At 48.3% G+C, this 13,659-nt stretch overlaps 1 protein-coding gene across 1 annotated transcript in view; it reads left to right on the top strand.

Moving 5' to 3' along the window:
- SCAP (SREBF chaperone) overlaps positions 1 to 13,659 on the top strand; it is a 63,949-nt gene that overhangs the window by 35,496 nt on the left and 14,794 nt on the right. Inside the window, 6 exon segments of the mRNA XM_086614384.1 lie at positions 519 to 624; positions 1,592 to 1,764; positions 2,455 to 2,581; positions 7,409 to 7,521; positions 8,418 to 8,512; positions 13,194 to 13,292. Coding sequence (XP_086470510.1) covers positions 519 to 624; positions 1,592 to 1,764; positions 2,455 to 2,581; positions 7,409 to 7,521; positions 8,418 to 8,512; positions 13,194 to 13,292 — 713 coding nt within the window.

The following is a 13,659-nucleotide window of genomic DNA, read 5'->3' on the forward strand; positions in this document are numbered from 1 at the left end:
TTTTTTTTGTGTGCCTGTTTAAAGGGAATTTCCCTTGTTTTAATTGGTGCCCATTGCCTCTTGTCCTGTCACTGGGCACCACTGGGAAGAGACACTCCAGCTTTACTCCCCTGCGTCAGGTATTTAAACTGAAAGAGGGCAGATTGAGGTTAGATATAAGAAAGAAATTCTTTACATTGAGGGTGGTGAGGCACTGGCACAGGTTGCCCAGAGAAGCTGTGGCTGCCCCATCCCTGGCAGTGTTCCAGGCCAGGTTGGATGAGGCTTTGGGCAACCTGGTGTAGTGGAGGGTGTCCCTGGCCATGGCAGGGGGGTTGGAACTGGATGATCTTTGAGATCCCTCCCAACCCAAACCATTCTGGGATTCTATGATTCTATTTATACACATTGATGAAGTCTCACCAGAGCACTGAGAACATGCCTCCTGCAAGAATGATGGTTCTTCCCAGTGAACACCTCTGTGTCCTCTCTTCTTTGTTTGGTCATCCTGGTGTTTCGTTCACACTGTGGTTTTGCAGATCTGTTGTTCGGACTGCCCGGGAAGTACAGCGGGGTGAACCTCTATAACAGGAAGCGGGTGGTGTCGTACACTGTCACCCTGGGTCTCCAGCGGTATGACTCCAGGTAAGGAGCTGTAGCTGTGCTGGTTTTGTGTTAGAGATCCCTCATTCGGTTCTTGGCAACTTTGCTGTTTTCTCTCCTCTGATTATTGTTGTGTTTTTCTTTAATCTCCATTTTCTTGTGTTTTAGAGGATTTTAGAATCTTCTGAGTGTGCTATAGAAAAACAGGTGGCTGGTTTTGGGAAAAAACTTGCTGGGTTTTAGGGAAATAAAACACTATCAGTTCTCAATTTCTCTTTACAAAAAAATACATACAATACCCAAAGCTGCCCATGGGGGTTCCCCTGGTGAGGGCTTCGTCTGCACGCAGAGCTGTCATTGCTGCAGCCAAGGCCCAGTAGGCTGTTTTGACCCAGTTCCTGGTGCATGGAGTGGTTTGCTTTCCAGTAAGCACTAATTCAGCTGGTACCAACTGTGAAACCGCTTTGGCAGTGTTGGCAAAGCCAGCTTGGATTGAGTGGATCTTAGGACTAAATGCTCCGCTCTGCGCTGCACAGAATTCCCCAGGGAATGCCTAGGTCAGGATTGGCAGCACAGGAGCCAGAACTCGCTCTGCTGCCGCCCATGCAAGAACTCTTCAGCGTCAAGGGCTGTCATGTAGCACCTTTCATCAGCTGTACTTATGTAAAATTCAGGCAATGTTTGAGATGACAGCATGTTCTGTTCCTCAGGGCCAAGATTTTGGATGATGAGTCCTTGCTTTAAATAGCTTTGCTGAGTCTTCACAGTTATCTTTGCCTCTTCATGGAAATCAAGGTCTGTGAGATTGCGTTCGTCACATCTGTGCGGTGGCAGCTTGAGCTGCGGAGGAGCAGACTTGGCAGTCAGGCCTAGGGAGAACTGTGCTTTTGAAGTCTGCTTGAATCTACAGAGCTTCTTACTGCCTGATCTATTCCCACGGAGCTCCTCCTTGGACTTGCGTGCCGGTTGTTAGGTACAGTGACATCCTCCTGCTCCCTTGTCATCTCAGGTTCCTCAGCAGCCTCCGCTCTCGCCTCAAGCTGCTGCATCCCAGCCCTAACTGCACGCTGCGAGAGGAGAACATCGTTCACGTCCACTTCAAGGAAGAGATTGGCATTGCTGAGCTGATACCCCTCGTCACCACCTACATTATACTCTTCGCTTACATCTACTTCTCCACACGTAGGTTTGTGGGGTGGAGACCCTTGAGGGGAGAGCAAGCTAATAAGCCACCTGTGCACTTGCCAGCTGTAAGGGATCAGTGGCATGGTGCCCTTTCCCTGGCTATAGATAAGAGAGACTCGTGCCCACAGCGGTTCCCTCCTGTTTCAGCAGGAAAGGTGGTGTTGACATTTGCCCCTGAACTGTCTCATAGAGAGTTAGTAGTCCTGCTTATCTGATTTCTGCTAATTTGTCCCTCTCAGCCAGCGTGGTGTTATTCCTTGTGATATCTTCTGAGGTGTTTTCTGGTTTAGGCAGCTTTGAGTGCCACAGTAAGGACATTTTTTCCAGTTTAGAGAGACTAATTTGTGTCAGACAGATCAAATACACGTTCTGGTGGTCTCAGACCTTACTAGCCACATTTCAGTTCCTTTTTTAATGCCTCAACAGTGCTGTGCTGGAGCTAGTTCGAGCTGCAAGCCACGCGTTATCCTCTGTCCCACCCTTCTTATAGAACCTCTTACGTTCTGGGGGGGTCTCAGACCTGGGAGCTGCATTTTAGGCATTGAAGCTGAGCTACCATTACTCCTGGGTCGCAGGGTATTGGGCTGCCTGCTGAAATAAGTCAGGATGAGGATCCCTTCTTGATTTTTTTATTGATACAGCATTTTCTTTTGCTTGGTAACCGAGACTGTGCGTTCTGTTTTTCAGGGAAGATTGACATGGTGAAATCCAAGTGGGGCCTGGCGCTGGCAGCGGTGGTGACGGTGCTCAGCTCTCTGCTCATGTCCGTTGGGCTGTGCACGCTCTTTGGTTTGACGCCTACTCTTAATGGAGGGTATGTTTCAGCACCAGACCTCTTCCTAGAGAAGGGCAGATGGAGGTGAAATTGTTTGAAAACAGCTGCTAAATGCTTGGTCTTTGAGATCTTAGCAGATCTTTGAGCTTAGCAGTTGGCTCTTTCTGCCTAAAGCAGAAGGAATTGTTGGGACAACGTCTTATTCATAACTCGATTTCCTGGCAACTAGGTAGACTCTCGCATACCTTCCTCCTGCAGTGACTTCTGGTAGCATCCAGAAGGGTTTGTTACGTTTTCTCTGGCTGATGGAGGTTTGTCACGTTTGACTCACAGAAATATTTAAAGGTGGCAGAACTGACCTGTGGTATTTGTGCCTGGGAGGTGACTTCGCACCCACCACTGACAGTTGTGGGCTCTTCTTTCAACTGGGGCTCCTGTGCGTGTTAGAGTGGGCGTTTGGGACTTTTGATGTGGTTACTACGATGTGTTATATTTGTATCAAACTGGAAACCCCTGAGAAAACTCCAACTGGCACCTGACCTGCTTGAGTTCTACACACTCTTCATTTCTCAGTAATTAAAGTTCAGTTCAGAATCTTTCTTTTGTTTTTCAGATCCCTTTCCTAAGTAGTTTAGGAAATATCTATCATTTTTCTTCCCATCTTCTTTTCTCCCCACCACAGGAGCAATGAAAAGTCTGGCCTATGAGGGACACTCCTCAATGCTGGTGGTAGTTTACCAGGAGCCAGACCTAGATGGAGGAATTCCTCTCCTAGAAGCCTAAAAGAGCTATGAGTAATTGACTTTAGAAGATGAAGTATTTGCTGTTTCTGGTTTTACTGCCTTGGAACCTTAATTGTGGATCAATTCCACGTTGTTCTGTGAGCTCTACAAATAAAATAGATACAATCCACTGGGATTTCACAGTTTTAATGCAAGAAAAAAGGCAATATTTGGATGCAGATATGTGGGAGTAATCCAAGGGAACAGTTTTGGTTAGTGCAAGAACCAAGATCTTTGTACACTGTCACCCTTACTGTTGTCACGCAGAAGGACTAAACTGATCTAGTTATTCCTCCTACAGGATAGAAAGAGTTAATTCAGTCCTTATTTGTAAAAATAAGTTTCCAGCAAAATTTCTTTGCCTTAAAATGACTGCATAGACAGTTTCCTTTGGAGATGAAAATTTTTGCCATGCTCTATAAATGATGGAAGACCCTTGGGATTCTGTGGTGATGGGGTCTGATGACACTGAGGGTTTTTCCACTTTTGACAAGTGACCCTTTCCTGATTCCCCAGTGTCTGCTGGAGCATTTTCCCTCGTTACCTGATTCCCCACTGGGCACAGAGTGTTCTTGGAGTGTCATATACCAGTGGCAACATGCTAGGATTTGGCCAGCTTAGGGTGCAGAGTCTGGTTAAACTTTGATCTTTCAGCCTTTTTTATCAGTTTTGCTTACAGCAGAGCCTGCCGGATGTGGGTGTGTTTGTTTCTAATGGTACCTGTATTTATCATAAGCCTTTTTCCCTCTCTGATTTTTGTAAGGTATTAGAATAAAGCTTGTTGCTTACAGATTGGTATAATGCATAAACTGGACCTTAATCATTATTCATCTTCTGTAACGAAGTAAACTTATTATAGGTGAGGTAGGCATTAGTCTTGTGTCACAGGAAAGAAAACTAAGTGGAGAGAGGTGGCATGATCCATGCAGGGTTTAAGAAAGAATAAAGAGTGAAGTTGAGCAGAATACGTGGAGTTCACTGGAAGTGGGATCCTGCAAGCTGGCAAACTGGGAGAGTCTCTAGATGAGTCCAGAGCAGAAGCCACCAGCCCACAAGTTGGCATCTCAGCTAGGTTAGAGGAATCATGGTCTAAAATAGGAACTAATCCTCCTCCTTGTTGACCAGAAAAAAAAGTCTAAACTGACTATAAGGAAAGCTGGAGAGGGACTTTTTACAAGGGCATGTAGTGATAGGACAAGGGGCAATGGTTTTAAACTGAAGGAGGGCAGATTTAGGTTAGATATAAGAAAGAAATTCTTTACATTGAGGGTGGTGAGGCACTGGCACAGGTTGCCCAGAGAAGTTGTGGATGCCCCATCCCTGGAGGTGTTCAAGGCCAGGTTGGATGGGGCTTTGGGCAACCTGGTGTAGTGGAGGGTGTCCCTGCCCATGGCAGGGGGTTTGGAACTGGATGATCTTTAAGGTCCCTTCCATCCCAAACCATTCTATGATTCTATGACTAGCTCGAATGTGAACATTTACATTTTCGATAACAGAAGCTGAAGTGATAAATTCCTCAATCTTCCAAACGTTTTGGATAAAGCAGAGATTGTCTCTGTTCACAAGTATATATGGAGTCAGAGAAGATCTGTCTTCTTTAGGAGTTAACTGTACCGTTTCTTTTGGCTCTCTGGGATGCTGGATCATGCTGTGATGCAGCACCTTCTGACATCAAAGTGATAAGTGAAGTGTAAATGTTTCAGTAGATGGACACCATATGATGTCTCCTCTTGCTCGTCATCTTCCTCTTGTAAGCTCTTTCTCAGTGCTTGGCACTGTATGGCAGAAAGTATAGAATCATAGAACGGTTTGGGTTGGAAGGGACCTCCAAGATCATCCAGTTCCCACCCCCCTGCCGTGGGCAGGGACACCCTCCACTACACCAGGTTGCCCAAAGCCCCATCCAACCTGGCCTGGAACACTGCCAGGGATGGGGCAGCCACAGCTTCTCTGGGCATCCTAAGAAATATAACGAGGATCTCTTGCCGTCTGCCTCATTCTGAATGGGGACAAAAAAATCAGAGATTTTGGAGTTGCAGGGCTTGTGTTTGTCCTGCACAGAGTCACGTTACTCTTCAAGAAAACCTAATGCCTCATTGCTTTTAACTCCTGGTCTTTTAATGCGACAACTGCTGACTCTTCAAGGACTATCGAAACTCGTAACGTGGGACTCTGAGTCAATTGTCTCCTGCAGTAGAAGCCACTGTTTAAAGACGTAGTTGATGAGAGAATTCCAGGTTTCTTTGCCGTGTTTGGACTGCCCTGTGAAGGCTGGCGGCAACTTATCTGGAAATGATGCTAGACCCCTGCGTATCTTGCAGGACTGTGCGCAAGGACGGCGCCCTGCAAGGGCTCTGCAGGAACATACCCTTGCAGATAACGTGCTCCATGGGCTGGGCAGCAGAACTCTCCCTTGTGTTTGTTGGCTTCTCTTTATTTAGCAATTCCCATTCCAAAGGATTGCGAAGAGCTGTTCTCACATCTGGCTTTTGTCCTCCTGCTTGGAGGAATGACGCAGGTTATGAACTGAAAATGCTTTCGATAAAGGCAGAACTAAGTTGTACTTTCTCGATTTTGGATTCTTTGACGTTAACAGGAAGCTGCCCATGAGAGGCTTATATATATTTTGTGCTTTTTTCACTAAGTAGGCGCAGGTTTTGGACAAGAGGTGAATGGACCAGTGTTTTGCACAATTGGTAGAGGTCAAATTTGGTCAGGATGCCTAGAGAAACGTGCGTGGAGCGTGTTTTTTGGTTTGTGGAATCTTGCTTTCCATGGAGCTCTTGCTGTTCCAGCGTACCGTTTGCTCAGGGAATCCGTTGGAATGACTTGGCTGAGTTAGCAGTGGTTCCACTGGTTCCGGGTGGTTTTCCCCAGCGGAGCTTGTCAGGTACAGGCTGCTGACAGCTGTGTGCGTGCAGATGTTGAAGCCCATGTCAGATGGCTGCAGGCCATCGAAAGCAGCGTTTGGGAAGATGGTCCTTGGGGGTTATGGCAGAAAGCGGGAGATGTTCTTCCAAAACCCTGGCTGTTAGTGATTTGCCAAGGGGTGTGTGTGTGTGTGCACGCACGCACGTTCTCCTTTTGGGTCTGTACATACCAGCACAGCACAAATCCTTTACCCTCCACGGTGAAAGATTTAGTATTTTGCTTAAGTTTAGCTGGAGGGAAGTGAAGAGATTTACTGTCTACCATGTTCTGGCATGGAACAGCTTTTTTCTCCGATCTGGACTGCAAGTAGTTCAAAAGAGAGAAAAAAATTCAGGGGTGAGAAGAAGAGTTGAATAAAATCACGGTGGTGACCGTGGGTAGCCTTGCTCTTCTGCGTGCCTATTTTCTGAAGGGCAAATCCATTCCGGTGTTTTCTTGACTCTTGAGTAGAAACTACCCCTGGCTGGATTTAGTTTATTTATGTACAAAGCATACGTACATCGCGTGTTGTTCTCAGTGTTGCAGCTTCTCAGCAACCTGGAGTACTGAGAACAGAGCTCCATGCATGTTAATTATCTCCTCCCAACAAAGAAGTCCCTTCATGTGTCTTCTTCGCTGCCCAAGACTGGATTGCTTACAGCAGCTGCAAGGTGTGGAAGCTTTTGCCCACTGGGTATCTGAACCAGGCACTGCACGTGCTCTTCACTTGAGAATTTTTTTTGAAAATTCTGTTCAATGTAATGCTTAGCCACGATTGACCGGGATTTTCACTGGTGGTGGTGGGACGTGCTCCCTGCCCTCTTGTTGCAATGCTCTCTCGCTGACTAATTAATACTGAGTCTGTCACGGTGGTGTTCAAAGTCCATTTTTGAGCAAGAGATGAACATTAAGACTAATTTAATGGTGGTCTGCAATGGCCATTTTCCAGAAAATCATGCAGATTTGCAAAAATGTTAATATCTGTCCAAAGCAGATGAAATGCAGAACCCTCACCTCATCATGGAGCAGCATTGTACGAGAAGGGATTTGGCTGGGAGCACTGGGTAGTGTTTCCTGGCCCTGACTCTGGGATGTGTATTTGCTATTTAACTTGCTCTCTTCCTTTCTTTTCCACTGAGGATCTCATTCTCAGTTCTGGTTTTGTTTCCTCTAGAGAAATATTTCCGTACTTGGTTGTGGTGATTGGCCTAGAGAACGTGTTGGTTCTCACCAAGTCGGTTGTCTCTACGCCCGTTGACCTGGAAGTGAAGCTACGCATCGCCCAAGGTACGCAGCCTGCTCGGGAAAAACGTCGAGATAGAGGAAATTAGGGTAACCCAAGGACTGGGATGTGGGGAATTGTCTTAATTCTGGTCTGTGAAGGAAACAAGGACTGTGCGTGTTGAACATGGATGGTATTCTGTTAGTCTTTTCGTACTGTTTTTGATAATTCCAAGAACTAATGCAAGCTTGGAATTGTGGCCACTGTTAAGATTGTTGACTGAAGCATTGGCTAAACAAATTCTAAAAAGTGTTAGTAAGAGAGAGCTGTATCTGCTGGTATAGACATTTAGCACCTTGTCCTCTCGTGTGGTGAATATCGTCAGTGCAGCCCACAGGTCATACCAAGTTCTGCTGAGTCTGTGACAAAGTGGCTTCTCTACTATAGATACGCTCTGCTCCTGCAGAACTATTTGAGCGTGCTCAAACCGTGGAGTTTGCAAACTTAAAAGGTGTTTCTAAACATCAGGGAAGAGAGATTCCAGAGTAATGCCCCGAAAAAATCTCTCTAGTTTTGAAAAGACAAGTGGTTTGTATCCTAGATTGAAAACAGGACTCAAAAATTCAGTGATTGTTTGCGCTTCTGAATCCCTGTATTGCCTTGTGCAGTGCCTTGTCCTGCTTAAATCAGGACAGTTTTGTGAGCAGAGAGTCATCCCGAGCTCCTGTTGCAGTTAGCAGTAATCCAGCTAACAAAGACACTGGCAATCTACAGTTCGTTTCCTTGACTTAGATATTCAACACAGGTCAGGTGAATTTTAGCCTGAAAGTGCCTTGTTTTGCCTGTTGTCTACAGATGCCTAATTTTAAAGAAGGGGAATCCAATGAGGAGACCTTTGTGCTCCCGTTTGTCCACTAGTGAACTGTCTCCTTTTACCTGTCTGTGTGTGTTCTTTCTCCAGGCTTGAGCAACGAGAGCTGGTCGATTATGAAGAACATGGCGACAGAGCTTGGCATCATCTTGATCGGGTATTTCACCCTTGTCCCAGCCATCCAGGTGAGTGTTTGGAGTTTGCAGGACAGAGCCTTGCAGGCACTGTAGGAATGCTGTGTGCAACGTTCAGCTCCCCTCTCTGGCTGATGAGGATAAGGGTCTGTCAGTGGGAAACACATACATCTGTAGAACGTGGATGCCTCCAGGAGCTGGCCTTCTGTCCAGCAGCTGCCCCTGGATCCCCAGTTGGATCCTTCCAGTAACTGGGCTTATGCATTCAGTTCATCCAGTAGTTGGCCTTGGATCCTTGTGCTCCCCAGTTGGCTCTGAGTCATCCTGCAGCCCCACAGTCCCTCTGGCACTTGGTCTGGAGCCCCTGGATCATCTGGTAACCAACTACCTCCAGCTGTCTCGCTCACGGACACGCACATACTCGGCTCCCAGGCCTCTGCCCCTGCTCACCAGCTGCCATTTGGGATCACACACTGGCGTGCATACTCTGACGTGCTCCAGTTGCTGGTGCTTAGACCCTGCTCGTTCCAGTTGCCGGCACCACAGACACAGGGGCTCGTACAGGACACGTGGGTTGGGAGATCCTCTCTCATTGACTCATCGTGGTGGCTGTCACCCCCAGAATGTGGGGCTGATCACTTTGCTGCGACAGCCCTGCGAGGAGCTGGAGCAGGAGCTCGTTTCTCTCCTGACCATCCGTCTGTGCTCCTTGTGTTTGCTGAAATGAGCTTTTTGTCGCAGAACTTAGCACTGCCTGGTGCCTCTGCTATGGGGATGCCCTTATTCCAACCTAAAAGTGCCTTTTGTGAGCTGGCTGATCCTCTTTCGAAGTGGATGAAAACAAAAAACCACCCTAGTGCAGAACATCTGCTCCGAGCGTTAGGGTGGACAGGACTGTCTCTTCAGGGCTGTTTGACCAGACTGATGAATCTGTAGGTGTTCCCAACCACAGACATCATTGTCTCTGTTTCGTGGGTGGGTGAACTGAAAGCTCGAGGTAGAATGATCTGTCATGGGTCATGCTGTTGGGTCTGCTTAGCACCGAAAACAGGGTCTTCTGCCTCGCCTTGTGTTACGTCCTGAGCTGCACAGTCGCCTTTTCAGGACTTGCTGAGTCGCATCAGGACGTTGACACCGGTCGATTTCTCATCCTTGACCAAGCAGAGCTTGTGCCTGGTGGGCTACGTGAACAAAAGTGCTGCTTAGACAAATCCTCATCGCCGGTTCCGTAAGCACCTCTGCAGCCCGACTGCAGGGAGGTGTCAGCCTGCTGCCTGTGGAAATTCCTAGCAAGCGACGACGGGAGCACCCCGGCATCTGCCTGGTTGGAGGCTACTCTGGGCCCTCTCTAGGTGCTCGCTGGCCACGCGTGACCTCTGTGAAGAGGGATGGGTTGTGTATATCCTTACTGGGGACTCACCAGTAGAGACTGCATATTAAAGCTTATTATAATAAACACTTATTATAACACTTCCCTGAAAGTGTTCAAGGCCAGGTTGGATGGGACTTTGGGCAACCTGGTGTAGTGGAGGGTGTCCCTGCCCATGGCAGGGGGGTTGGAACTAGATGATGAACACTGGAACAGGTTGCCCAGAAAGGTGGTGGATGCTCCATCCCTGGAGACGTTCAAGGCCAGGTTGGACGAGGCCCTGAGCAACCTGACCTAGTTGGAGATATCCCTGTTCCTTGCAGGGGGGTTGGACTAGATGACCTTTGAAGGTCCCTTCCAGCCCTAACCATTCTATGATTCTATGATCTTTAAGGTCCCTTCCAACCCAAACCATTCTAGGATTCTATAATTGAAGAAGATTAAATGTTCAGGTTGGACCGGAGCATTGCAGGCTGAGCTTCGCAGTCCCTGAGCTTCTCTCTCAGTATCCAAGAGGACAGCAAGAGAGGAGCTACAACAGCATTCCCCAGGCTACAGCCTATTGTGAGACCTATTGTGGCCTCATTTTTTGTATTCGAAGCTGATTGCAGAGATTGCTCAGCTCAAACACTGGCGTGGTCCATCCTTTGGATCTAAACTGGGCTCATTCATGCAGTGGATTAGCCCCTTCTGGCCTCTGTGTCATTGCTCCTCAGAAAGGGAAGCTTGACAGCGTCTGTGGAGCAAACCCTGCCGTGTGGATGGTGCTGGGACAGCGCAGGTTTTTGGGTCACTCTGCTGCAGAGGAGCTCGCAGGGTGCGCTGGTTGCTGCAGATAGAGGAGTGTGATGAAAGGGACGGGGCAGAGCCGTGTGACAGTGTCAGCAGAGCCATGGGGAGAGGTGGCACCATGCCCCCACCCCCGTGTTATCTCTGTTAAATTATTCCTCTTTATTACAGCGTTTTGACACATGTGATGACGTCTGTTCTCCATGTGATCCCTGTCTTTCCTTGGCTGCTTGCGTTTTCCAGAGGAAGCACCTCGCAGGGCTGCTGTCTGTTAAAAGAGGCTGGTGTATGCCCCTTATCTTCGTCCCTGAGAGCGAAGGACACTGGACGGATAACGAGCTCTGCTCGCGTTGCAGAGTCCAAGGAATCTGGCAGAAAGAGAACCAGGCTGCGTAAATCTGGCAGGGACCTGGGACCTTGGCTGCTAGAGGGAGCAGTGCCGTGCTGGGGTCGTTCAGGTGCTCTCTGGTTTTGGGAATACCAGAAGAAGGAGGCATTTGTTTGCTGAAGGCTCCCACCTGCCCCAAGGGCTGTAATGGGTCTCCTCGTTTTTCTCAGTTACTCCTTGGCAGTGCAGCTCGTTTAGCAGAAGGGAATTTACTATGTTTTCCGTGATTCTCCTCGTCCTAAAATGAGAGTTTGGTTTCAGATGAGAATTGTCCATTCACTTTAAATCCCTTATAATTGCAAGCAGCAATGAAATCCCCTTGCCTTGCGTTGCGGGTGGGCAGAGACCCCTGTCCTGCTGGTGCTGTTGAAGGTCCTGAGATGCTGCAGGGATGCGTGCCGAGCGCTCGTCCTGTGCTTCCCGTTGCTTATCCACCACCTTGTACTGGAGTTCATAGACCAGTCCTGCACCCAGGGAAATCGCTTGGGGTTTTACCACAGGGTGTGCAGTATCCAAGTATAAGAAGATTTTAGATTTCCAGGGCTAGCAGCTTCAGAGGTCTCTAATCCTACGTGGAGTAACTGGAGGTATTAACAGAATTAGTATCTCTCTCTGCAGAGCCTCCTGTTTGTGGAGTCTGTGCTGGCCGAGGTGTGGGTGAAATCCAGATGGATGTTGCTTTCCTTCTGGTTTTCTCCTTGAGAGAGGAACCTGTGTTGTGTCTCCATCCCTCTGCTTCCAAAACCTCCTGTCAAGATATCGGGGAAGGGGCTAACGAGAAAAACCTGGTTTGGAGAGGGGCAGCTGACCTGGTGGGTTATCTCCTTTCATATCACCCTGATTTTTAAATAACAAGCAATTAATTGCTTATCTTTTGACCACAGTTTGGACAGGATGGAGAGGCTGCCATGGTTTTTTGGAGGTTTTGGATAGCCTTTCCCACTGTCTCTTTTCATTTCACTGTGCTGATTTTGGCCTCCAGCCTTGTGCAAGAAGCCGGAGCAGATGTAGGAAGGAAGGGGACAAAAGAAATGAAGCTCCACGGCCTCTCTCCTTTGCCTAGGTGGATGTGCCCTGGCGTGGTCTGCAGGCAGGGAGAATGCTGTGCCCGGGGCACCAGCAGGCAGTGAGTGGCAGCGGGTGTGTGCCAGCTCCGTTCTGCAAGTGAGGGCCAGAATCTTTGATCTCTCCTTTAGCCTAAGGTTTTTACTCCTGCTTACGTTCAGCTTTCTTGGTCTCTCCGTGTTTACTGGATCCTTTTTGGGTCCTGACAGCTCCTGGCAGAAATTTGTACCTCCAAGGGGAACAAAACGCCTCTCAAAAATATTTTGATTCTGTGTTGCTGTGAAGTTTTGAGTGTGGTGGGGAAGGTGGGACGGCGCTTGGCACTAATGGGGATTAGAGTAAGAGCGTGCGTTTGTTTTATAGGGATAATCTGGGAGCTGACTGTGTTTCTCCTGCTGGGCAGAATCTTTTAATCCTTATTGCTGCAATGGCACCTGCTGGGAAAAGTGGAGCATTACAGCAGGTTTGGGAAACACTGACTTTTGCCAACGTTGTTGCCCATATACTTGGTGTTTAGAGACCTCTGGGGCTTTTCTTCCAGGGACATAGGAATGAAATTTGCCCGTCAAATTTACATGAGGCAAAAGCACGATTTAAGCAGAAGTGGTTTAGCTGGAGCCCTGGAGAACGGCCACGAACAAGTGCACAGATGGACAGTGACTCCAGTGCTCTGTCTTTGGTTGGAGAGTGATTGATCCAGTTCCTGAGCAACCTGTGTTCCTGGAGGCATTTTGAATCGGGGCTGGGGTTCATTGGAACGCGCAGGAAGCTCACCGTATGGGGCGTTGGGCTTTGTCATCCGAACGCACGGCCAGGAGGCTGAGAGCTCTGGCCGCAGCCCTGCCACGGCTCTGTGAACTGGGAAAACATCCTCTGCTGTTTTTTCCTGTGGTGCTTTGATGTTTCATGGCTAAGAAGAACAAAGAATGCAAACCAGTATGGTCTTGAGTTCTCGCACGGACTTTTTTAGCACTAAACTTTCAACTGTTACAAAACACCGACAATAGACTCAGGCCTGCTCTCTGGGCAGGAGTTTGCTGAGTTTCCCTTTTTCTGAAGCTGAAATATTTACCTTTGTCTCTGCAGCTGCCGTAGCTAATCCTCGTGTGTCTTGTCTGCAGGAGTTCTGCCTCTTCGCTGTGGTCGGCCTGGTGTCTGACTTCTTTCTGCAGATGTTTTTCTTCACTACTGTGCTGTCCATTGACATTCGCCGTATGGAGGTAAGGAAGGGCTGAGCACACGGGGTGCTGCCTTCTCTGCTGTTGTGGAAGGATTAAAGGAAGCACACCCCGTGATTTCCACACTCTAGCCAGAAAAGACCGAGCTGTGGAAGTTACGGGGCAGTATTTCACAGAATCACACAATGGTTTGGGCTGGAAGGGACCTCAAAGATCATCCAGTTCCAACCCCCCTGCCATGGGCAGGGAAACCCTCCACTACATCAGGTTGCCCAAAGCCCCATCCAACCTGGCCTTGAACACTTCCAGGGATGGGGCAGCCACAGCTTCTCTGGGCAACCTGTGCCAGTGCCTCACCACCCTCAGAGGGAAGAATTTCTTCCTTAGATCTATTGGAAATCTCCCCTCT

The sequence above is a fragment of the Tauraco erythrolophus genome, chromosome 7 (assembly GCF_009769465.1).
Source record: "Tauraco erythrolophus isolate bTauEry1 chromosome 7, bTauEry1.pri, whole genome shotgun sequence".
In the NCBI taxonomy this organism is placed as follows: domain Eukaryota; kingdom Metazoa; phylum Chordata; class Aves; order Musophagiformes; family Musophagidae; genus Tauraco; species Tauraco erythrolophus.